The sequence below is a fragment of the Geotrypetes seraphini genome, chromosome 1 (genome assembly GCF_902459505.1).
Source record: "Geotrypetes seraphini chromosome 1, aGeoSer1.1, whole genome shotgun sequence".
Taxonomy (NCBI): domain Eukaryota; kingdom Metazoa; phylum Chordata; class Amphibia; order Gymnophiona; family Dermophiidae; genus Geotrypetes; species Geotrypetes seraphini.
This window is the reverse complement of record NC_047084.1, coordinates 449,949,468-449,975,654: the sequence shown is the minus strand read 5'-3', so window position 1 is coordinate 449,975,654 and position 26,187 is coordinate 449,949,468. Positions and strand designations below refer to the sequence as shown.

Below are 26,187 nucleotides of genomic sequence, written 5' to 3'. Positions count from 1 at the left end.
TCTGCCACTTGGATGCCCAATCTTTCAATTTCCTAAGGTCTGCCTGCAATTTTTCACAATCTGCATGCGTTTTTACTTTGAACAGTTTAGTGTCATCTCCAAATTTAATCACCTCGCTCGTCGTTCCAATTTCCAGATCATTTATAAATAAGTTAAATAGCACTGGTCCCAGTACAGATCCCTATTGCACTCCACTGTTTACTCTCCTCCATTGAGAAAAATGACCATTTTAACCTACCCTCTGTTTTCTATCAGATAACCAATTCGTAATCCACAACTGAACTTTGCCGCCTATCCCATGACTCTTTAATTTTCTCAGGAGCCTTTCATGAGAAATTTTGTCAAAAGCTTTCTAAAAATCTAGATACACTACATCAGTGTTTCTCAACTTCTTCAAGCCAAGTATCCCCTAAGCCTAGCAAATACCAGCCGAGTACCCCCGCCCAAGCTCTGCCCTTGACCCCACCCCATAATAATAGTACTAATTGTAACGCAGTTTCTAACATCCTTTTTTTATATACCGACAATATAATCTCATTAATACATAATGGTAACCACAAAATTAAAACACAAAGCCCACTGTACGCAGATGACTTTTAAAATATGCAATCAGTAACAACTATTGAAAACTAGACAAATGTAGAGCAAAATATAGACAGCAGATATAAATTCACAAAACTGACACATTTTGATCACTAAATTGAAAATAAAATCATTTTTCCTACCTTTGTTGTCTGGTGATTTCATGAGTCTCTGGTTGCACTTTCTTCTTCTGACTGTGCATTCAATATTTCTTCCCTTCTTTCAGCCTCCTGTATGCTTCCTCTCCTCCAGACCTCATTCTCTACCCCAACTTTTTCTTTCTGTCTCCCTGCCTCCCTTTCTTTCTTTCTTTCTCTCTCTCCTCATGCCCCGTTTCTTTCTGTCTCCCTGTTCCCCCTTTCTTTCTGTTTCCCTTTCTTTGTCTTCCTGCCCCTTCTTTCTGTCTACCTGCCTGCCCCCTTTCTTTCTCCCTGCCCTCCCCCAAGCCACTAGGTTTGCCACCCCCACCATCGGGGAACAGGCCCCCAAGCCACTGCCACCCCAAGCTCTTCATGCAGAAGCATCGCGCTGACCAGCATTCTGCTCCATGACGTCAATTATGACGTTGAAGAGGAAGTTCCAGGCCAGCCAGGCAGCGATTGGCTGGCCCAGAACTTCCTTTCCGACATCAGAATTGACGTCGGGGAGCGGAATGCTGGTTGGTCCAAAGCTTCTGCAGCAAGAGCTTGGGGTGGCGATGGGGGACGTCGGGGAGAGGAAGGCTGATTGGCCCAGTAGATCGGGATGGCAACACGAGTCTATCACTGAGCCCGGGATGGGCTCCGCGATCGACTCGCGTTGCCTTCCCGATCTACCGGTCGATCGCGATCGACGTATTGGGCACCCCTTGTATACATATTGAGATCTTTAAATCTGTCCCCATATGCCTTATGACGAAGACCTCTAACCATTTTAGTAACCTTCCTTTGGACCAACTCCATCCTGTTTATATTTTTTTGAAGGTGTGGTCTCCAGAATTGTACACAATATTCTAAATGAGATCTTACCAGAGTCTTATACAGGGGCATCAATACCTCCTTTTTCCTACTGATCATAACTTTCCCAATGCACCCTAGCATCTTTCTATCTTTCACCATCACCTTTTCAACCTGTTTGGCCACCTTAAGATCATCACATACAATCACACCCAAGTCCCGCTCCTCTTTCATGCACAAAAGTTCTTCACCCACTAAACTGTAACGTTCCCTCAGTGTTTTGCAGCCCATATGAATGACATTGCATTTTTTTAGCATTAAACTTTAGCTGCCAAATTTCAGACCATTCTTCAAGCTTTTCTAGGTCCTTCCTCATGTTATTTAAAACATCAGGAGTGTCCACTCTATTGCAGATTTTGGTATCATCCACAAAGAGGCAAATCTTACCAGAAAGCCCTTCAGCAATATTGTTTACAAAAATGTTAAAAGTAACAGGCCTAAGAACCGAACTTTGAGGCACACCACTGATAACATCCCTTTTCTCAGAGGGATTTCCATTGACCACTACCCTCTGTCATCTTCCACTCAACCAGTTCCTGACCCAGTGTGTCACTTTAGACCCCATACTGATGGCAAAGGTTTTGCTAAAATCTAATTGCACCACTTCTTCCACACTCCTTTTATCCAATTCTCTAGTCACCCAGTGAAAGAAATTGATCAGATTTGTCTGAAAAGACCTGCCTTTAGTGAATCCATATTGCCTCAGGTTCTGTAATCCACTACATTACTAATCTGTTTTAAAAGTGTTTCCATTAATTTAATTACCACAGAAGTCAGACTTACTGGCCTGTAGTTCCCTATTTCTTCCTCACTTCCACTATTGTGGAGAGGGACCACATCTGCCCGTCTCCAGTCCTCTGGTACCACTCCCAGTTCTAGAGAAGCATTGTAAAGGTCAGTCAGCAGAACCAACAGAACTTCCCTAAGTTTCTTCAGTACCCTTGCATGTACATCATCCGGCCCCATCGCTTTGTCTACCTTTAGTTTAACTAGCTCCTCCCAAACACAATCCTCTAAAAGTTGATCAGGATCTATCACACCTCCATCCCTATTTACATTTGTCTTCTGTGGTCTTGCTCCTGGCGCTTGAGCTGTGAACAGAAATATTTGTTAAGCAATTCAGCCTTATCTTTATCAGCGTCCATATATTTCTCTTCTTCACCTTTGAGTCTCACAATGCAACTTTTGCACTTCTTCCTATCACTAATATATCTAAAAAATGTTCCCCTCAAGACTGATGTTAGATTTTTTTTTAGTTGCATGTATTAATTGAGCCATTTATAAAACTGAAGATCTGATAAGTGAAATGAAGACTTGAGATCCAAGGAAGGGAATAGGACAAGGCAACAATATCTGAAATGTTTGCAAGTTTCCATTCAGACGAAGAAATTATTTTCTCATCAATTAAGGATTAAGCCATATAGAATGATAAAGTGATTTAGACAAAGTGGCAAAGTTATTTATTAAGGATTTTTCATGTAACATCAAAAAAGCAATAAAACTGCAGCCTGAGCATAGATCTGCTCCTGACACCTTCCCTTCCTCTCCAACATTCCTTCTTCTGATCTCCACCCCAAGAGTAGTTCCCTCACTGACTCCCTTAATAACAGCCCCCAGGGTCACTGGGGCAAGACCAATCCTCAGTTGCGTCTGCCCATTCCAGTTCTGGCCTTAAAATGGTAGCCACGATCTCAAAATGAAACGTAAATAACCTTATGGCTATTGATGTGTTCTGATGGGCAGGAATGGTACTTAGAAGGCAACTTCTGTAGTTGAGAAGTAAGGCCAGTGCCAGCACATTTTTGCCATCTGCATCCCAAAAATGGCAAAGATAGATCAGGTTGGGCTGAAGTGAACTTGCCAACTGCCCTGTTTGTGATGCCAGTGTTTAATCATGAAATAATGTAACCTGCACAGAGTGGCAGGTGCGGCTCTGAAAACATAAGAATATCCATACTGGGTCAAACCAATGGTCCATTTAGCCCAGAGTTCTCAAAGTCCCTCCTTAAGGGCCACAATCCAGTCAGGTTTTCAAGATTTCCCCAATGAATATGCATGAAATCTATGTGCTTGCACTGCTTTCAATGCATATTCATTGGGGAAATCCTGAAAACCCGACTGGATTGCGGCCCTCAAGATCCCTGATCTAGCCCAATATCCTGTTTCTAACAGCGGCCAATTCAGGTCGCAAGTACCTGGCAGAAATCCAAACAGTATCAACATTTCATCCCAGAGCAAACAGTGGCTTCCACCATGTCTGTCTCAATAGCAAACTATGAACTTTTCCTCCAGGGACTTGTCCAAACCTTTTTTAAACCCAGCTGTGCTAACTGCTGTTACCACATGCCCTAGCAATAAGTTCCAAAGCTAAACTATTCTGTGAGTGAAAAAATATTTCCTCCTGTTGGTTTTAAAAGTAGGCCTTTAACTTCATTGAGTGTCTCCTAGCCTTTGTAATTTTTTATGGAGTAAAAAAATCAATTCAGTTGGACCCATTCTACACCATTCAGGATTTTGTAGATCTCAATCATACCTCCCCTCAGCCATCACTTTTCCAAGTTGAAGAACCCTAACCTCTTTAGCCTTTCTCATATTAGAGGAATTCCATTCTCTTTATCATCTTGGTTACTCTTCTTTGAACCTTTTCTAATTCTACTATATCTTTTGTGAAATACGGCAACTGGAATTGAACTTACCATCAAGCAATACAGAGGCATTAAAATGTTTTTGGTCTCATTTACTACCCCTTTCCTAATAATTCCTAGCATCCTGTTTGTTTTTTGGCTGCCACTACACTCTGAAAAGACGATTTCAGTGTTATTGTCTACAGTGACATTTATTTCTTTTTCTTGGGTGCTGATTCCTAAGGTGGACTATGATTTGGATTATTCTTCCCAATGTGCCATTACTTTGCCTTGGTCCACATTAAATTTCATTTGCTATTTGGCCAATTTCCTAAGGTTTTCCTGTATATTTTCATAGTCCACATGTATTTTAACAAGTTTGACAAATTTTGTGTCATCTGCAAATTTACACACACACCCCTTTTACAAAACCATGAAAGTGATTTTTAGCACAGGCTGGCACGCTGAATGCTCTGCGCTGCTCCCGACACTCGTAACCGCATCTGTGGTCTTGTAAAAGTGTGGGTTAATCATCTCATTTGTTTTTCTGATTTCAAGATCATTTATAAATATGTTAAATAGCACTGGTCTCAGTATATATCCCTGCGGCATTCCACTATTCACCCTTCTTCAATAAGAAAAATGGCCATTTAACCTTACCTTCTGTTTGCTGTCCAATAACCAATTCCTAATTCACAAAAGAACAGTGCCTCCTATCCTATGACTTTGTAATTTTCTCAGGAGTCTCTCATGAGGAATTTTGTTGAAAGCTTTCTGAAAATCTAGCTACGCTAATCAACCTGCTCACCTATATCCACCTTTTTCAAAACTTCAAATGAAACAAGTTGGTGAGGCACTACTTCCCTTGATTGAATCCATGCTGGCTTTGTCCCATTAAACCATGTTTGTCTGTTGTTCCACCATGTTTGTCTGTAATTTCCTGGATCACCCTGGAACCCTTTTTAAAAAATCAGTGTTACATTGGTCACCCTCCAGTCTTCAGGTATGATGGATGATTTTAATGACAGGGTACAAATCAATAACAGTAGATCAGCAATTTCATGTTCAAGTTCTTTCAGTACTCTGGGGTGTACAACATCTGATCCAGGTGATTTATCACTCTTTAACTTCTCAAATTGGCTGAGTATGTCTTCCAGGATCACTATGATTTTTTTTAGTTCCTCCACATCGTCATCCTTGAAAATCATTTCTGCTTCACAGCTAAGTCTCTTACATCTTCCATACAGACCGAAGCAAAGAATTCATTCAGTTTCTCCACTATGAACTTGTCCTCCTTGAGTGTTTCTTTTGATCTTTCATGATCTAATAGTGCCACAGATTCTCTCACAGGCTTTTCTGCTTCTTATGTACCTGAAAAAGTTGTTACTGTAAGTTTTTGCCTCTGTAGCAGGTTTCTCTTCACATTCCCTTTTAGCCTTCTTTATCAGTGCTTTGCATCTAACTTGCCAGTGCTTATATTGCTTTTTATTTTCTTCAAGTGGTTCCTTTTTCCATTCTGAAGGATGTTCTTTTGGCTGTTATAGATTCTTTTCAGTTCACCTTTTAACCATGTTAGCTGTCGTTTGCTCTTCTTTCCACCTTTGTTAAAATGTGGAATACATCTGGTCTGGGTTTCCAAGATGGTATGTTAAACAATGTCCATGCCTGATTTAATGTCCTAACCTTTGCTGCCGATACTTTTAGCTTCTTTTTAACCATTTTCCTCATTTTATCATAGTTGCCCTTTTGAAAATTAAATGCTGTTATAGTAGATTTTCTGTGTGACTTCAGTCAAGATATTAGCTCAAATTTGATCATGTTATGATCACTGTTTCCCAGCGGATCTAACACCATTACTTCTTGAACTATGTCCTACAGTCCACGAAGGACTAGATGTAAAATAGCTCCCCTTCTTGTTGGTTCCTGGATCCAAGGAGAAGTCATTTATTACAACTAGGAATTTTACCTCTGTAACATTCCCTGATGTAACATTTATCCAGTCAATATTTGGGTAATTAAAATCAAATTATATGACAATAACAAAAAAATACACCCCATAGTAGTAATCCCCACATTATATATTTCCAAGTTAGAACAAAAACATAGAAGTGGAGAAAAAGATCTCAGTTCAGCTTCATAGGTCATAAAAAAATCCATTACTATTTACTGTTCAAAAACAGTCTCAAATAACAAAATCCATAGGTGAATAGCTCACTATACCATACAGTTCATTCCAAAAACACAGTAATCAAAAACGGACTTAGCTGTGTTCCACCCAACTCACAACTACCTCTGTCTCTCTGGCTTCAACAGAGCAGTGGCAATTCCTATACCTCTCTACTGCCGCGCCCTGCTCCCTTTCTCACAACTTCCTTTTTCTGCCCAGGTAGGACGCGGAAGTGGAGAGGATTCCGGGTTAGTGGTAGGCAGAGTATAGGAATTGTTGCCACTACCCTACTGAAGCCACAAAGAAAGAGAGTTAGTTGTGAGTGGAGTGGGGGAGGGAAGGAACGAAAGATGATGCATGCGAGGTGAGAGAGGGAGGATTGTTGGACACAGGGTGGAGGGGAGGAAGGAAGAGAATCTGCAAAGGGGTGGAGAGGGGTAAGAAAAGGAAAATGCTGCATATAAGTTAGAGGGAAGGGAGAAATGCTGCATGACAAAGGGCAAGAAAGAAATGTTGGTGCATAGGGGTGGAGGGGATGGAGAGATGATGATGCATGGAGAGAGAGGGAGAAGTGGACATAGAAGTGGAGGGGAAAGAGAAATGGTGCATAGGGAGAGAGGGAGAAATGCTGGATATGATGGTGGAAATGAGAAAGGGAGAGATTCCTCAAGAAGGGGAGAGATTTTTGACCCAGGGCACAAGGGAGGGGGAGAGAAGTGGTGAATAGTGGGAGACAGGCAGAAATGTTGGACATGGCAGTGAAAGGGAGAAAGAGAGAGAGAAGAGAGTTGGATCTAGGGAACAAGGGAGGGAGAGAGAGAGAAGTTGGAAGTATGAGAGGGATGGAGTGATACACAGCACTCTCTCTCGTCTATCTTTTCCTCTCCCTATAGCTTGATTGCCTCTTTCTCTTTTAATTACCTCCTGCAGGCGCTGACAGATTCATGGATGACATTGCCCGTATGATAGGATATCGTCCCTTCCCCTGGATGCAGTGGTGCTGGTCCTACTTAACGCCGCTGGTGTGCTTGGTGAGTTGGTGTCTCCTCCCGCCATCACATAGTTTCATAATTGGTTTTAAGTTGACATACAAGAGTGGTCCACTGAGTTCAACGTTTTACCTAATTTTCCAACTGCCACTGCACAAGAATCAAGGGCAGCTTGACTGTGACTGAGGGCAGAATAGGGCGGGGCCACATGTCCTCTGTTTTTTTTAATGAAGAACTCTGGTAACCCTAACTTAACCTTCCTTTGCATCAGGTACACAATTATATGGCAAGACCTCTGAACACAGGGGAAATACCTCCTAAGCCTGAACATAACTCATCTTGGACTACTACTGGAGTTAAATACAAAACCCCTTTCCCTTTTCTAGAGAAAACACATGGGAAATTGGTGAACCACAGAGAAAAGAAAAGAGGCAGTTTGATTTCATTTATTAACTTGACAATGTATAGATCAAGGGTGGGCAATACAGTCCTCGAGGGCCACAACCCAGCTGGATTTTCATGATTTTGCACAATGAACATGCACGAGGTTGATTTGCATGCACTGCTTCTTCCATTGTATGCAAATAAAATTTATGCATATTCATGGTGGAAAACCCAGCTGGGTTGTGGCCCTCAAGGACTGTGGTTGCCCTCCCCTGGTATAGACTAGAGAATGACACAGGGACAAATTTTTTCCTATCCCAGCAGGAATTAATTTTCCTATCCCATCCTGGTGAGTTCTTTTCCTGTCCCTACCCCATTCCTGCAAGCTCTATCCTCATCTGCACAAGCATCAAACACTTTAAAATTATAAGTGTTTGAGGTTTGTGCGGTTAAGGGAGAGCTTACAGGAATGGGACAGGGACAGCAACAAAGCTGTGGAGTGGGACGGGAAAATTGAGTTCCTACATGGATGGAGACAAATTTGTCCCTGTGTCATTCTCGACTAACCAATGAGCTTTCAAAGACCAGAATCCACTTTGTCAGCTGCATGAAGTAAAGCTCAGGATCTGGGTAAATATAGATGAAGATGCATGGGAGAGGGGATAGATGCAGAGTGAACAGAAAGAATTGAAAATTGCAGGGTAGATCATGAACTTCAGGCATCTTATGAAGTGAACTCTGGTCTTCAAAAGCTCCTGTCTGAATAAATTTGTTAACACCCCCCCCCCCCTGAAAATTACCAGCAATCTTCCACAGCAAATCCGTGGCAGTTTGCAGCCAATCTTGAAATTCAATGCTAGCGCCATATCCAGTAACTGGCATTGAATTTCTGGTCTATTTTTGGACAGCTGAGGCATAGCCAGATAGGCCTATATTCAGCAGCTAACTGGCCAAGTCTCAACGGCCAAAAATAGACAATCTTTTTAGACGTTTCTATCTGGCCGTCAAACTTAGCTGTCGAGTTACTGAATATTGGCTATGTCACACGGCATAGCTGGTAACCAGCCAATCCACTAAGCCAGATATTCAGCGGGAGGGAACCGTTCCCAGGTGGCTAAATAGTGTGGAATATTAGCCTCTTAGTCTATAACAATGTCTCTCAAACTGTGTGCCCCAAAGAGAGTCTGGGTGTGCTACAAGAGATTCCAGAATTTTATTTTTTTTAATTCCCTTAATAAGAATACACAAGAGTCTATCAATGCTATGAGAATCTGTGTGCATAAGGATACAACCATCCAGACAAGCATTATTCTTTGATGTGATTGGTCCTTGAAAACTAACAGTAGTAGTTATCCTAACTTAAGAACATAAGAATAGCCTTATTGGGTCAGACCAATGGTTTGACCCAGCAAACAACAAAGCAATTAAGGCTTTGTTATCATTTGGATCTTCTTATCTTTGCGAACTTGGATTTTCAGCTCTGTCAGAAATTAAATTTAAAAAAAAGAACGACTGCAGCTGGTGGATGACAAAATGTGTGTTTGCTTTTTTGACTATCGAACTACATTTTGAGTTAATTTGCATTCAAACAAGCACATCCATCACATTGATTAGGAATTCTAGTCGATCTACTTTAAGGCTCCTTTTACTAAGCTACGCTAGCTAGGCTTTAGTGCGCGCTACATGCTAACGCATCCATAGAGCTGGCGTTAGTATTTTCCGCGTAGCGCAGGGGTTAGCGCGCGCTAAAAACACTAGCGCACCTTAGTAAAAGGAGCCCTTAGTTTCACCATTGTTACAAATACCCATACGTAGCTTAAAGAATTTTAAATAACTCTCAGATTTAATTTTTGTTGGTTTTGGAATTTTATAATTTAAATTATACTCTGCCGCAAAAAAACATTTGCTCCATTTAGTGTGCCAGAACTAAAAAAAAGTTTGCTCCATTTAGTGTGCCAGAACTAAAAAAAAGTTTGAGAGACACTGGTCTATAAGGTGCCATCTGCCTTTGTCAGACTAATATGCTATCCCAGTCTGAAAGAGTTTATCATAGTTGAAGCAAATTATGACAGCATTTCTTGGATGAAATAGCAGGCTTGCTTTGCTATTCCAGTTGGCTACTTAGGAATAATAATCAGCGAATGAGCTGAAAGTGAGACCTTTCTGTTACATCAGTGGTCTCCAACCTTTTCCATGTAAAGGTCCGCAGAATGAAAATGAGAAAGCTCTGAGGGCTTCCAAAAGATTTATAGCCTACAGACAGTACTGATTTTGTTAAACCGCCTTGACCTGCCTGTTCAGACTGGGAATTAATCATTAAAAATTAATACTAATATTGATTCTACAGCATTTCAAGGATATATTTTTAAAAACTTGTTTATTTTGGATTGCCAATGGTAGCACTTAAGAGATTGTTTGCAGTTACTATATCAAGAAGGCAAGATTAAAATTAACACATTTACAGGATTTGGAGAGCATTTCAGTCAACTGTTTTGAGGGCAACAGTGGAGGACTTCGGAGACCACTTGTTGGAGACCACTGTATTAGAATAAACGAATACATCTGTGACTAGCTTTTGACAGGTCAGAGCTGAAGGGGTCAGGGATAATAATCTGTGGATATACGGTCAATCTGTACTTGACTGCAGCATCAGTGTTTGTTTTAAAAGCTGTAAAGCTTCTTTATAAAACTTTGCAAGCAAGCACCACTATGCTACCTGTGTAACACAAGTGGTGATTAACTGGAACTAGTGAAAACTGTATTGTATTAGCCCAGATGTAAAGTTTTCTCTGAAATCTTATTTGGTGATCTTTATTTTATAGACTTTCCTAGCTTTAGTTGCTCCATTTGCTTCTAAAACTACTGAATGCCAACCCTAGGATTTATAACCACCTTGATTTTCATCAATTCATGCAAACTCCCCAGGGTTCCATTACTATCCCAGAGTAGCTCCTTTCTCTTATATATTCTTCCAATTCAGGGGTAGGTAATTCCGGTCCTCGAGAGCCGAAGCCAGGTCAGGTTTTCAGGATATCCACAATAAATATGCATGATAGATTTGCATCTCAAGGAGGCAGTGCATGCAAATCCATCTCATACATACTCATGGTGGAGATCCTGAAAACCTGATCTGGCTCCGGCTCTCGAGGACCTGAATTGCCTATCCCTGTTCTAATTTATCATTTTTTGAGGGCTGCAATCCTCCTTCCCATTCTTTGGATGCATCCCTGCAGGTGCAGAGCAGCACTGAATTATTTGACTTTGTTCCTTCTCTCTCCTGCAGGCCATCTTTGTCTTCCACCTGGCAAATTACAAACCGCTCATGTACAACAACACATACACCTACCCATGGTGGGGAGAAGCCATAGGCTGGTGCTTTGCCCTTAGTTCTATGCTCTGTATCCCCCTCGTGTTCCTGTACAAGCTGGCACAGAGCCAGGGAACCCTGCGAGAGGTGAGTGATTGGAATCAGTGAGAACTCTTTTCCGAAACGTGTGTAATATTGAGACAGGGCCAGTGTTAGGGGCTACAGGCTTGCCCAGAGCTGAAGGATGCTACAGCCTATTGAAAGTTTTGGGTTATCTCCTAAATATACACCCTGGGCCCCAACATATTTAACACCATCCCTGCAGGGGACAAGGGTAAAGCTTTGAATTTTTCTGGCTGGGCGGTGGGAGGATTTGGGGTTTTATTGTTCTTATTCACTGATATTATTATGCCAGCTTGCCTTCATTCTCTGCTTCTCCTTCCCTGCTCTTCAGCGCTGGCGGCATCTCACCCAGCCCATCTGGGGAGACCATCACCTGGAATACCTGACAGCGGATGCAGATGCCAAGGGCCTGACCTCTCTCCAGCCGCTGCCTGATAGCAAGGTCATCATCTTTGAAAGCATCATGTGAAGATCTGCTCTTCAGCTTAAGAGAAGGGGGTCTTCCCTATTATACCCAAATGACCCCACCAGCACTAGCCCATATTGCACAAGTACATCTTAAAGCCTTGGTCCTCGAGAGCCTTCAGTGGGTCAGCTTTTCAGGATACACCTGTTGAATTTCCGTGAGAGAGATTTGCATGCCTATTACTTCCATTGTATGCAAATCTCTCTATACTTATTTATTAGGGATATTCTGAAAACCTGACTAATTAGCGGCCCTTAAGGACTGGGAGTGAACATTAAGGTTCTAGAAGAAAAGCATGCCATTCCCAGTGCTTGGAGAGCGCAAATGAATGACCAGCTGCAGAAATAAGACAAAGCAGCGACATGTTCCCTGAGAGCTCTCCCTCTTTCCCCTCACACTAAATGAACAATGCACTTTGCACAGAACTGGGCAGTGTCACAAAGGCCTCTTGTTTGTCAGAGCAGAGGGCTTTGTCACATCACTGACAGCCAGCACTGTGCCTGCACAGAATGGATGGGGATGGATTAGGAAGCAGAGACAAGACTCCTCTTCCATCCCACAGGACCTACGGATTTCAAGAAAATAAGTTGAAAAATCACAGGTGCCTTATGGCATGTGCAGCTGTTGCCATCTCTTGTGATCTGAGAGTTGTTTCTTCTCCACCCTTCAGCTGCTTTAGTTAATAAGAGATACTGTGAATTAGCTAGAGATGCCGAAGCCCCTCCATGACCACCCTGACTTTGTGACTCTATGTACAAGGTGCCAAATCCTAAAGCCAAAGAAAAAGATAAAGGAAGCACAGTTCTGAGAGCTGTGTGTGTTCTAGAATTGCCCTGAGCAGGGGTTTAGGGTGATTGCTTAAGTTGGTGGTGCACCCAAAAAGTTTCTGCTGCCATGTAGCTGAGATACAAGAATGTAATGATGCTGCTCTTTAAGTTGGTGGTATGCTTGCACTACTGACACTACCGCATATCTCTGAAAGCCTGACATTGTCTCACAGGCTTTCAGAGTTCAAAGAAAAGATTGCTTTTGGCCTACCGCAACAATGGTGTGTGATCGGCACCCATGTTTTAATGATTTAATGTTTTTTTTTTAAATGGTGTGACATGGGGCTGACTAGCTGAGGTCCTTGGAGGGCAAAAGAGCCAAGGTTTTGGGGTTAGTAACATTTGGCATACCGGTTGCAGTCTTATCAGAGCTGGATTTGTGGGAGAGCAAACGAGACCCGATAATATTCCTGATGGAAGTCTGCAGAACGAGATATGCTTTGCAAGTTCGAGGACTGCTAGTCAGTGCTGCTGTAATGGGCTGCAAACTCCAGCAAAAGTGAAATTGCACACTTTATATATTTGCCGTAGAGAAAATATGCAATATGTACATACACATATTTATGGACCTGATATTCAAAAGCACTTATACCGTTGCACCCCACTCAATGTATTTTAGGGCTTAAAAAAACAAAACAAAGCAACAGCATTATAAAGTAAGGCTTGTAAATGCACTGTAAGCGTACATCCGGAATTACAGTATATGTATAGTAGAGGGGTTTCTGAGGGTGTTCCAAGGGAGTGCTTCTCATTTATATAATCTGTATGTACAGTATACGCACCTTTATTTGAACACTATCGGACTAATTCTATATATGGTGCTAAAAATTGTATGTAGAAATTTGAACACACACCCAATTTCCACATGCAATTTAATTAAATAAGACAATTAGTGCCGATAATTGAGTGCTAATCAATTATCGGTGCTATTTGGTATTAATATATGAATGTTTAGGTGCCGGGGATTTGCGTGTAAATTTTACACGTGGATTCACGGCCCTAAGAGGACATGAATGAATTGGGGACATTTCTGGAATTTATGTGCGCTTTTATAAAATAAGGGAGATCTGCGCCCAATTGAGGCGGGAGAATTTGCACCAGGTTTTACTAGATATAAACCCTCATGCTTAAAAGTTGGCGTGGATTCCAGTGCGGAATGTTGTGTTACAAACGGCACCTAACTTTGAGCACCATTTATAGAATAGTGTTTAGCACAAAATTTTATTGGCCAACAATTGTTCGGCGCCATTTATAGAATCGAGTCCTATACGTGTGCATTAGGGTTCTGTGTCGATTTATAAGTCTCTGTGTCACCCAAAAAGTTGAGCAGCACAATGAGACGTATGAACTCTACCTAGAATTGCACCTTATTGGCCACTGTACTGTAGTGGCTGCCGTTTGATGCTTGAATGTGTAGACTGTACTTCAAGACGGATATCTGCAGATAATGGTATGTTCAGTGGCACTAAGTGTATGTATAATTTGAAATGTGTACATTAGACATTTCAAATTATTCGGTAGACATTCTCAGAATTTACCTCAAATGTACATACATGTATATAACTAGATAGACACACACACACACAAATAAGTTGTACACTTTGCATCCTGTGCAGTGTTCTAAAGAACACATGGAGCAAGCAGTGAGCCTCCTCCTACAACCGTTTGCTTCAGATCTGCTGGAATCTCAGCCACTGGAGTTTTAGGAGAGCAACTTGCCAGGTTGGGCATACCTGTCTGGAATGGTTAGGTACATATTGCAAACAAGCAAAGTGGATTAAATAGCTCCTGATATTACTTTATTTCTCTGAGTCTAAACTACCCTTTGTCTCTGATTCACCCTTCCAGCCCAGGGTCCAAGAGACAGTTGCCCAAGCAAAGGGCTATTGGGCAGTCAACCATGCTTCTTGCAGGTACATGTATGGATACAGTTGCATAAAACATACTGTACCTGCATGGAGGGTGAAACTGAATCTTGTTTCAGTTGAAACGCTACATAGAAAAAAAATAAATGTTTTTTTTTCCTTTAGCGGTTTTGAAAGTAAAAATGCCCCTTGAAAGCTAATGCAACATCTAAAATATACCTTTGGATATTGCAGCTGTAGGAGCAGTGTGACATTTTCTGTCATTATGTCCTTGAGGAGGTACACCTAAGCATGCTCTGTATGTTTTCCAAATACTGCACAGGACACAGGTCAACTTCTTTTTAAGAAAACACAGACCGAGAACCTCATGCTGATGGCTCCCTTTTAAAAAAAATTTTTTAAAGCACTGTGTATTAGAAGAGATGGCTAATTTTATTTTTTATTTGTAAGTATATAAGAAAAATCAAAGCTTTATTGTGTGAGCAATTTTTTTTATGTTGATTGTAAAATTTTTAAATAGGAAAATGGAGATATGTTGTGCTTCCGAGCAGGCCTGGATTTAGGCCTAGGTAACATAGGCAACTGACTAGGGCGCCAAAATGTTGAAGGTGCCAAATCCCCAGATCAAAGAGAAATCTTCTCCTGTCTCCTTTAGGGCTGGGGACATGTACTGCATCAAAAGGGTACTACTATGGTACTATGGCCTTTTCTGCTCCTCTTCTAGCTCTCCAATCTTTGGGATCTTTGACATCTTTCCCCCTCCACACTCCTCTCTAGTATCTGCCTATAGGCACCAAAATCTTAATTCTGGCCCTGCTTCTGAGTGAGCAGCATTTCAAGATGTGTTTGTAAATGCTTTGGATGATAGGGCTTAAACTAGCTACTAGGTGGCCCTAGGTCATCAGGAATTGGAGAAACTGATTCTGCTTTTCTCCCAGGCCAGAGAAGGGGAACTTGTTGGTGACCCTATTCCTATAAAAAAAAGTCCCTCTGAAAAAAACCCCCAACATCAAAAGAAGAAACAACATAGCCACTTCTGTATAAAAGCAGTACAGTTTAACTTGGGTGACAAAGGTCTTTCGCAAAATATAAAGATGGCAGAAATAGTAGGCATCCTCCCAAAACATTGAATGTTTTGAATGGCATAGTTTGTTTGAAAGTTCTTTTCAAAAGTTCCCCTAATGCACAGTTGTGAAACAGGGTCCCAGTTGGGAACCTAACCTGTTAGTAATTTGGTACATTTTTGGTGGATGCCTACCATTTCTGCTATCTTTATATTTTGATAAAGAAAGAGTGCCGTGGATGGAGATATGATTGAGAATTTGCTCCTTTACCCTCTGTAAGTCAAGCACTTTTCTTCTATATTTTTCGCTTTTCAAAAGACTATTCTTTTGCCAGTAAAAATGTTGTCGAGAACTATTAAGAAGTATTTGTATTTTTTGCTGGTTATTTGTGATTGGCATGGGTGGAAGGGGTTTGGAGTTTTTTGGCCTGTGGTGTATTTTCCTTGCTTTAAAGCGTTAGCCATTGAGGCTTTTTCTGCAAGGTTTACTGAGGTCTTTTTCTCCGTGAATGTCACCCAAACCTGTGTGGTTTCTTTTCCTTTTTTTCACTGAATGAGATGTGTTGCTGTTTTTCATTCAGTTCCTTTTTGGTTATTTACATTTTTATATATTCCAGATTTCACTCAGTTAATGTGATGTTTGCAAAGTTACTGTCTTTTTAGTAAGGTTTAACTATACCCTTCAGTTCATGTCTCACAGCTTCCGGACTAGAGCTGCTAGGGAGCAGCTTTCCTCCTGTATATGCTCCCTGAACTTGCAGGGAAGGAGAGGCCTTTGTACTTTATTTGCCAAGGATCAATAAATGAATCGTCAGTAGACTGTCCTATCAGCATTATTGTCAGGCAAAGCGATGACGCCGAGGGGTACTTGGAAGACACTGGTCTCCAAAGATTTTTCACTGACTCTGAGCCAGATTGTATTGACATATATGAATGGTGAAAAATCAAGGACATATAGAGAGATGGGAGGAAATGCTTCAAGAACAGTCCGCTCTGTACTTTTTGTTCATCACCATTTTGCCCTAATGGTACAATCTTTTAAGCCGGTTCAGAAGATCGAACTGATTATCTAAGTGCAGCTTCCACCCTCTCAACTCCCAGCGAGTCTCTTGTTCTGAACGGACAGTCAGTTACTGTGTTCTCAAAATGCACTTCCATGTCGACACTACCTTCAAAAGAAGCACTTTTTTTTTCTCCTATCAGGGAAAATGATGCTCTTCTGCTTGGGTGAAGCTACAGAGGATGTTCCCTTTTCATATACTGTATTGTCTACTGCTAGCTGGTAGACTTCCTTCCCTCATGTGTTCTAGATTGGGCAGACCTTTGTTCATATCTGGATGAAATGTGAGGGGTGAACAGGGGTTTGCTTTGTAGCATTTGATATTCTACCCATGGAAAGTTTACATTCACCTCTCTGTATTATTATGACTTTAAAAGAAAAATGAAGATCCCTGCTTAAAGTGATTGGGAGATAAAATTCACTCCCCTCCCCCCCCCAGGAAAAAAATAGCAATAATATCAGTAGTGATAGTAATAAACTGATGTGATTTTCAAAAACCATTTTTGGTGTGTCGATTGTTCTTGCATAGTTATGGGATGTGCTGGGTAAATCTTACATACTGCAAGAAATTATTCAAAGCTATGTGCCCGTGTAAATAGCAGTTTACCTGGGTAAATTGGTCTGGCTAAAAACTGCTGAAAGGATGGGTGAGCCTCTAGAGCAGTGTCTCTCAAACTGTGCCATGGCACTGTGGTGTGGCCCAAAGAGATTCCAGGCCTGCCACAAAAGATTCCAGAATTTTACTGTATTTTAAAAAAATTCCCTTCATAAGTACTGTGTTCCCCCCGGTCATTCGTGGTCGGCAGTTCAAGGTCCCAGTCATTTGCGGTATTTTCCAAATGCCGACTAGGAGAGGACAACTGGAGAGGCAGGAGAGAGCAGCCGGAGCACCGGCGAGTGAAGGAAATCACTCGCTGTATGCTCCAACCACCTCTTCCTGCACTAAGGTCGGGCCTTACCAATCAGGAGCTGCTTTGACATGCAGCTCCTGATTGGTAAGGCCTGACTTTAGTGCAGGAAGAGGCGGTCGGAGCATACAGTGGATGATTTCCTTCACTCTCCAGCTGCTCTCTCCTGCTTCTCCCGCTGCCCTCTCCAGTCTCCCCCATGAAAAACCATATTCACAGTTTTTCAAGATTCGCGGGAGTTCCTGGAACAGAACCCCCGCGAATTTCGGGGGAGTACTGTATACACTGAGGAGTAGTGGCTCCATGTATGTCACGTATGCAAGAGTCTGTCAATGTTAGGAGCATCTGTGTGCGTAAGGATACAACTGCCCAAACAAGCATGATTCTTTGATGTGATTGGTCCCTGAAAACTAAAGGCAAATCATTTTAGTTTTATTTTTTATGCAGTAGTTACCTAACTTGAGCAACAAAGCAATCAAGGCTTTGTTACTATTTGGATAGTCTTATCTTTGTCAACTTGGATTTTCAGCTCTGACAAATTAAATTAAAAAAAAAAAAGAAAACGACTGGATGATGAAATGCATGCTTGCTTGTCGACAATTGAGCCACATTTTGAGTTAATTTGCACTCAAAAACAAGCACCTCCATTGTATTGATTAGCAATTCTATTTACTTTGGTTTCACCATTGTTACAATTATCCATACATAGCTTACAGATCTTTAAATAAATACTGTAACTGTCAAATTTAATTTTTGGTGGGTTTTGAAATTTTATAATTTAAATTATAATGTGCCATGAAAAACATTTTCTCCATTTAACGTGTCAGAGCTAAAATGTTTGAATGTATGCACACTGCTCTAGAGTGTGCATACATTCAGCCATGTTCAAAAAAAGAGACATTCCCATGGCTGTGTACAGGTCAGAGGAGCAAAACAGTACATGCTTTGTGAACTGCCTTGATATCTGCAGAAGAAAGGCAGTATATCAAATAAACATAACCATATACATTAACCCCCTACCCCCTCCCCTTTTACTAAATCGCGATAGCAGTTATTAGCGCAGGCAGCCATGCTGAATGCTCTGCATTGTTCCCGACGCTCATACTATAGGAAGGAACTCTATGAGCGACAGGAGCAGTGCGGAGCATTAAGCGTGGCTCCCTGCACTAATGATCGCTATCGCGTTTTATTAAAAAAGGGGGGAGTAAAATTTCAAATGTATGCATGCTATGTGGTCTCTGCTCGGTTGCTTGCATTTACAGCGGGTGCAGAGCACATTAACTGATTTTCAAATACATACTTGTGGGATGCTGTCCCTTTGCAAACGTTGCAATGCATACACAGGTTGAAAGTGCTTATGTACATTGCAAAATCTCTTCCCCCCCCCTCTCAACATATTACTGATTTGAAGATCTTATGATTAATTGCATTTGCCTGGAGATCTAACACTCCTAGGAGAGTTGCAGTGAGTGTTGTGGGATTACAGTTTTCTTGTCAGATGGAGTTATGATCACCTTGGGGGGAATTCTGTATAGATCAAGCAAAGTGAGATGCTGGGATGATCCAAGCTAAGCCAGTATTCAGCAAAGGTTGGTCTGTGCGGACTGGCCTGTACTGAATACAAGCTTAGCAAGTCTTTTTGCGCCTAGCTTTGGGCGCACGTATTTACACCTGTCAAAAGCTGGTATAAATGCTTGTGTGGGGGAAAATCTGGACCTATGGCCACACCCCCAGGCCTGCCCAGTTCCACCTTTGTCCCCGTCCCTGCCCCCAGACGGCATCCGCACATGCGCGGACACGATGCAATGACATCACCATGCATGCACGGATGCCCCTTCCCGACGCGATTATGTCGGGAAGCTTTTCAAAACCCAAAGTTCCAAGTTTTGACCGGTGACAGGTCAAATGCACGCAAGACAATAGCGCGCAACCATCCAGACCCCTGGACATATCCTCAAAATGAGGACATGTCCAGGGAAATTCAGACAACTGGTAACCCTATGCTTGTGCCCAACTCGTGGCAGGCACAGAAATGACAATATTTTAAAGCTCTGCGCCTAAATCTTTGGAATGCCTTGAATTGATCATGCCCTGGCCACATCCCTTTGGAGTTCCATGCAAGGCATGCAGGATATAGACTAGGCTGTAGGGCACATCTGTGCATAGTTAACACTTAACACCATGAATTCAGTTTTTTTCACCTAATTAGCCCAATTAGTTTACATTGCACACCCAACTTTGGCCAACCTATACAGGTGGCTCATGTTCTCTGGCTGAGTTCATGGTCAAAAGACTGAAACTTATAGGAGTGTGGTGGTCTTCACTGCTTGCAGCTGTATTCTCTGAATGTTAGATATAGCTGTGTTCCTGGAATGGGCAGAGTTTAGGGAGATCATTGGAGAGGGGGCAATAAAAACATTGAGGATGGGGGGTTCCTTCCAAATAAAAACACTCCAGATGTTACTTTTTTTCCCCCCTGCTCCTGCTTCCCAAGCTATGTTCTTAGTGGTGGTTCGTAGACAACGGCGCGAAAGACAAAAGCGCGTGCCGACAATTGAGTGCAGCGCACGCCGCTGCGCCGCTCTAAATTACAGTTTTTAGGGGCTCCGACGGGGGTTTTTGTTGGGGAACCCCCCCAGTTTACTTAATAGACATCGCGCCGGCGTTATGGGGGGGTTTGGGGGGTTGTAACCCTCCACATTTTACTGTAAACTGAACTTTTTCCCTAAAAACAGGGAAAAAGTGAAGTTTTCAGTAAAATGTGGGGGGTTACAACCCCCCACACCCCCCACAATGCGGCGCGATGTCTATTAAGTAAACTGGGGGGGTTCCCCAAGAAAACCCCCCACGCCCCCCCGTCGGAGCGCTAAAAACAATAATTTAGAGCGGTGCGGCGGCGCACGCTGCGCTCAATTGGGCGCGCCTTTGTCCTGGCGCGCTTTTGACCTGACACCCTTAGTGGTAGTAGCCAGGTGAGAGTGGTATCACTGCAAGCAATGCTTCACTAGGGTTACAGACCCCTAGACCCACCCCAGGCCTGCCCAGTTCCATCTATCCCTTCCCTGTTACACCCCAGCTCCACCCTTTGCTCCAGCCCCCCCCCCCTCTCCACCCCTGTTCTTTGGGCATGAACGCATCCACGCATGCACGGATGCCCTCTCCCGATGCGATTTATTTTCAAAACCCAGACAAAGCGGCAGGTTTTGAAAAGCCTTCTGGACCCCCGGACATGTCCTCAAAAGGAAGACATGTCCAGGGGAATCCAGATGTCTGGTAACCCTATGCCACACAAATGAGCGCAACGCCTACGCCTGGAGCACACACTGACAAACATCATGCTGAATCGTACACCTCGCCCTCCCACAGTGACAGGGTAGAGGGCCTGGGCACCAGACAGGGCAGGTGGATGGTGGAGGAGGAGCAGGAAGGACAACAAAAGTATGGGGCCTTTCAGATGTTCTGTGAGTTGGGGGAGTGCAAAATTGAAACAAGCCCCTCGATGTTGAAGACCTATGGTATACCACTGCCCTCTTACACAGATTGCTTTGTCAAGCCAGTGTGAGGTTTGGGGGTATAAACTGGGATCACAGACCCTATGCTCAGCACATTCTGCTTGCACCACTACTTAGTGAAGAGAGAGGGCTGCAGCCCAATATCTTTGCTCCTTTGGAGATTCCCTTTTTTCTCCCCAATCTCCTCCCTGCTTCAATTTTCTGGTGTGGGGATGCCACGTGTCTCCTAGATTAGATAAAGGCATCATTAAATGGGAAGGTTTTCAAATCAGATTTTAATTTCTCTAGGGAGGTCTGCCGTCATAAGTGGAGAGGTAACACACGAGAGTCAGTGACAGAGAAAATGGAGTGGCAGATGGTAATTTCTCTGAAGGATGGGAACAATTAGGAGATGCTGTTATGATCGAAGTGTGCAGGGTGGGGTGGAGAATACAGCGTCACCATATGGGATGAAAAGAATAGAAAGTCTGTGCTCCGATTCTTGAAGGCCAGTAAAAGAACTTTATGAGTGATTCTGTATGAGAGAGGCAACCGGTGTGCAGCCCTTAGAAGGCTAACATGCTATTGCTAGATACTGCCTCCCAGTTTGTGCCCAGGCAGATAGAATGTGTCATCCTCAGTGCAGCCTACCATGCAAACACTGAAAAACAGTGTCAGGTTCCACTGTCAATGCAGGTCTTAAAAAGAGTAATGTTTGCCACGGTACGAGAGCAATAACTCCAGCAGCCATTAGCTCCCTCTCCATCTCCTGCCACAAAACTTGCATGCACAAACTTCATTCTTGCTGATACAAGGTCACAGTTTGATTGATTGGTCATTCATAAGAACATTTTGTGTATGTACTTTATTGTGATCCACCTTGGGAAAGACGGGGTATAAATAAAGAAATACAAACATAAGAATAGCCTTACTGGGTCAGACCAAAGGTTCATCAAGCCCAGTAGCCTGTTCTGACAGTGGCCAATCCAAGTCACTAGTACCAAGGAGTAGCAACATTCCATGCTATCGATCCAGGGAAAGCAGTGGCTTCCCCCATATCTTTCTCATTATATTTACTGGTTAAAATCCACTAATCCCATCCCATACCCTCCTGCTTGCTGTCTTGACCAGCCCAGCTGGTGCAGCAGTTGGCACTGCTGTCCAATGCCAGCCCACTTCCTTTTCCAGGCCGATTCTCTCCCCCACCCCTTTCTCTTCATCACTGCAGGTAATACCCCTAAGTGAGGATGGACAGGGAGCAGGAACTGGAAAGAAACTGAGTCTTCTGGACTCACCCCCTCTCAATTTCTCCTCCTGGTCCACCTACACACATTTCCCCACCACTAGCCTTCCCTTACATCAGGTGTCTCTGCTCACTGGCCACAGCCCACCACTCACAGGAAGAAGGATGTAGAAGGAGGGCTGCCTTTTGTGCACTCCAGCCCTTGGGCCTATATAATTGTCATTGCTGAATTTCTACTATCAAGCGGTAAGCGGTACAAATTAGCATTTAGGGCCAAGCTATTTGGAATCACAAGGTAGAATCCCTGCTGTGATTCTGGATTTTGTCCAATGATGATTGCTCCTTCAGTGGCAAGCTTGCTCACAGCTTCTTCCCAAGGAAAAATTAGGATTTGATATTCAGTGCAAGGAGTTAGAGTAATCTGAGCTGACAGTGCCAGAACATTCACTGAAAAACTATACTGAGTTCCTCAAATTTCTATCCACAAGACTACCAGAGCACTTCACTCCTACTCTGCAGTATCTTCAGTTATTTGAGATCTCCTCTCTCTCACATGGGCACAGGGAACGAGGGCCGCAATCCAGTCGGGTTTTCAGGAGTTCCCCAATGAATATGCATAAGATCTCTTTGCATGCACTGTCTCCATTGTATGCAAAGAGATCTCATGCATATTCATTGGAGATCCTGAAAACCTGACTGGATTGCGGCCTTGTTCTCCACCACGCCTGCCTGTGCACATCACTCAACCCCTGCAACATCTGAGACCCCTTTTCCACACACACAGTGTTACAAATGTAACTCACAGCACCACCTGCTGTTCTAGTATTTAGCTCTCTAGAAAAGAAAGCAGAACAATCCAGGTCTTCAGACCCAAGGTGGTTTATTAGTATCTGAATGAATAAAAGTATCAAGACTTGACACAGCCCATGTTTCAGCCAGAGGACCTTCCTTGGGAGTCCTAGAATATATGATAGTAAGAACATAAGAACATAAGCAGTGCCTCTGCTGGGTCAGACCAAGGGTCCATCATGCCCAGCAGTCCGCTCACGCAGCGGCCATCAGGTCCAGGACCTGTATAGTAATCCTCTATCTATACCCTTCTATCCCTTTTTCCTTCAGGAAATTATCTAATCCCTTCTTGAACCCCAAAATCGTACTCTGTCCTATCACACCCTCTGGGAGCTCATGTTAAAGATGAATTACTCCATCATCCATTGGGAATATTGTCGTTTTATTGTCCCCCAGTCCCATGGCGAAAATCAGTGGATCTGCTTACCGATGTTATATCAAATGCTGTGTTGAAATATCCTAGATTTTTAATATTGGGAGATATTAACTTGCATCTAGATGAAGAAGACAAGTCTGATGTAATTAGTTTTAACTCCCTCGTTGTGTGCTTTCAATGTAATTACATTGAATCGGAAGCCAAGGACAGGCCTCAGTGATGATCTCATCATTGAGGCCTGTCCTTGGCTTCTGATTCAATGTAATTAGTTTTAAATCATTTATGAGTTCCCTGGGTTTGATTTTCCCTCCTTTAGCAATCACTCATGAACATGGCCATGCTTTAGACCGCATGCGGCCCCATGAAGTATTTTGTGCGGCCCTGGTCTAGGGCGATGCAGTGTTTTCCTCTGCTGCTCCCGGGTGTTTACCGTCTTGCCAGCTCCCTCCTCTGTCTTGCTGTAGTGTTTGCGCGGCCCCAGAAACATTTTTTTCGGCCAATGCAGCCCAGGGAAGCCAAAAGGTTGGACACCCCTGCTTTAGACCTTGTCTGTTATATTGATCAAAAACATCATAGATCATCAATCTCTAATAAAGAATGGTTTAAAAAACCTTGGTCTGATCACTTTTTGGGCAGTTTTACATTGCCAGTTTTCATGTCCACAATTCCTAAAAGAGTTCATCCAAAAGATATTACCATTAAAAAAAAAATTAAACCTGATGAGTTTTGGTTAGTGCTATTAACGATCTTACCTAGTCTTCCTCAGGAATACAATTCTGATGATCTGTTGAAAATATGGACTGTAAATTCAGAAAGTTTATTCAACTCTCTAGCACCACCTATTTCAAAAAAAGATTTCTTATAAATATAAGGCCCTTTGGTTCACTTCAAATCATCACAAGCTTAAACAGGATTGTAGAAGGTTAGAAAGAAAAATGAAAAAAAACAATTTAGATGAAGAGAAAAATCAAGTGGAGAGAGAAAATCAAAGAATACAATTACGAACTTAATAAGACCCGTAAAACCTATTATGGAATTAGAATAGGCAAATCTAGATATCAAAACAAGGCTTTATTTAAAATTTGGAAGTCTCTTACTCGTGAAAATGATTCCTCTCAAAATAATTCTAGACCAACAGTGGAGGAATTAGCCAAATTCTTTAATGACAAAATTACAATTATAAAGTCCTCTTTTTCAAACAAAATATCTACGGATGATTTAATTGTAATCAAAGATAATCTTAATAATATTCCAGTAGACAGAACTTGGTGTACTTTTGATCTAGTGAATGAGAATCAGTTGTTGTCCTTACATGACAGACTCGGACAAAAAACTTGCATCTTGGATCCATTTCCATCCTATATTTTCAGTGATATTCCATCTAAAGCCATTTTACAGTTAACAAAATTATTAAATCAATATTTATTGAATGGTTATTTTTCATGATATGGGCCACATTGTCTTAACCCCTCTGTTTAAAGGACCAGATTTGTCCCCACTATTTCATCACATTATCATCCAATAACTAATATACCTATATTGACAAAAATAATCAAATCTATAGTTTCAAAACAACTCTCAACATATTTAATAATAATAATTTATTTTCTTATATACCGCCCTAACAGTGATTCACAACAGAAAAAAATTTGAATAAATTTTCAATTTTGCTTCCTTATCAACTTGGATTCTGCCCTAATTTCAGCACAGAAACTTTATTGATTTCTTTAGTTTCTTTTTTATCATTAAATCTTTATTGATTTTCACTTTAGAATTCAAGTATTACACTTTTACAGAAAGCAATAATAATAAGATACATTAAATACACTGAAATTATAACTAATAAAGTTAACAAAATTTAACTATTTATCCTCAAGTCCTCAACTTGGAATCCAAGACTACAAAAACAGCAAAACATGAAAGAAAATACTAAGGGGCTCATAATCGAAAGAGAAAAATATCCATAAACTGGCCTAAGTGGGCACTTGGACAATCATAAATGAAAGACGTCCAAGTGCCGATAATCAAACCGGGTTTTGGACGTATTTCTAAACGACCTAGACCTTCATAGTGCCGCTGAACGACCATAGGTAAACGGGGCATTTCAGGAGGAGGGTCGAGGGCGGAATTTGGGCAGGACGTGGGCAGGATTAGACTTAGTCGTACAATATGTGTAACCGAAAGTTTTATAACGGAGCCTAGACAGAACTTGGACATTGTGACTTAGACCATTTAAAACATGGTCTAAGTCACAAAAATCCACCTAAAGTCACCAGATAAGCACTGCAAACACATAATACAGACCCCCACACACTACCCCAGTGATCACTGACCCCCCCAACCCCATAAAAATCGTTATCACACCTTTAAAATTCAGCCTCCAGACCATCATCACCTGGCAGCCTGGCATAGGAAAACCTAGTCGTCCAGCACAGAGGCAGCTTAAGCCATCTTGGGATGGGGTAGGGACCCATTGAGAGGAGGCCCCATGCCCATAAGCCACTGTAATCCCTGCACTGATACTGAAACATGTGCACTCCTCTATACACCCCCAAACCCCTTTTTTACTGGTATATAAGTGGCTCCTGCAGCCATAAGGGCTATTAGGGTGGTCTAGGGGATTCTGGAGGTGGTTTGGGGAGCCTCTAAGGGAGAAGACATGGCACCCTTTTTGTGAAGTTTACAGCAGTGCCCTGTATGACAAACTCGTAGCCAGCTTTGTCCCTGTAATGGATAAAAACAGAGCATGGCCCCTGGTCAGGAGAGCTGACCAGGTTAAAACTAAGGATATTGAAATGGCTGATTACCCCTCAGACAGTGAGGTAGAGCAGGAAGCGTTTAAGCCTAAGGTTATTCAGCACAGCATGC

General features: G+C 42.3%; 2 protein-coding genes across 2 annotated transcripts in view; one reads left to right on the top strand and one right to left on the bottom strand.

Annotated features, from left to right (window-relative positions):
* SLC6A8 (solute carrier family 6 member 8) overlaps window positions 1-16,952 on the top strand; it is a 141,314-nt gene extending 124,362 nt beyond the window's left edge. Inside the window, exons 11-13 of the mRNA XM_033920998.1 lie at window positions 7,299-7,399; window positions 11,025-11,195; window positions 11,503-16,952. Of these exons, the coding sequence (XP_033776889.1) occupies window positions 7,299-7,399; window positions 11,025-11,195; window positions 11,503-11,640 (410 nt within the window). The 3' untranslated portion in view covers window positions 11,641-16,952. The remainder of the gene's footprint in view (window positions 1-7,298; window positions 7,400-11,024; window positions 11,196-11,502) is intronic.
* PNCK (pregnancy up-regulated nonubiquitous CaM kinase) overlaps window positions 1-24,133 on the bottom strand; it is a 267,950-nt gene extending 243,817 nt beyond the window's left edge. The window contains exon 1 of the mRNA XM_033921036.1: window positions 24,072-24,133. The gene's annotated coding sequence lies outside the window, so the exon portion shown is untranslated. The remainder of the gene's footprint in view (window positions 1-24,071) is intronic.
* Window positions 24,134-26,187: the final 2,054 nt, after the last annotated feature.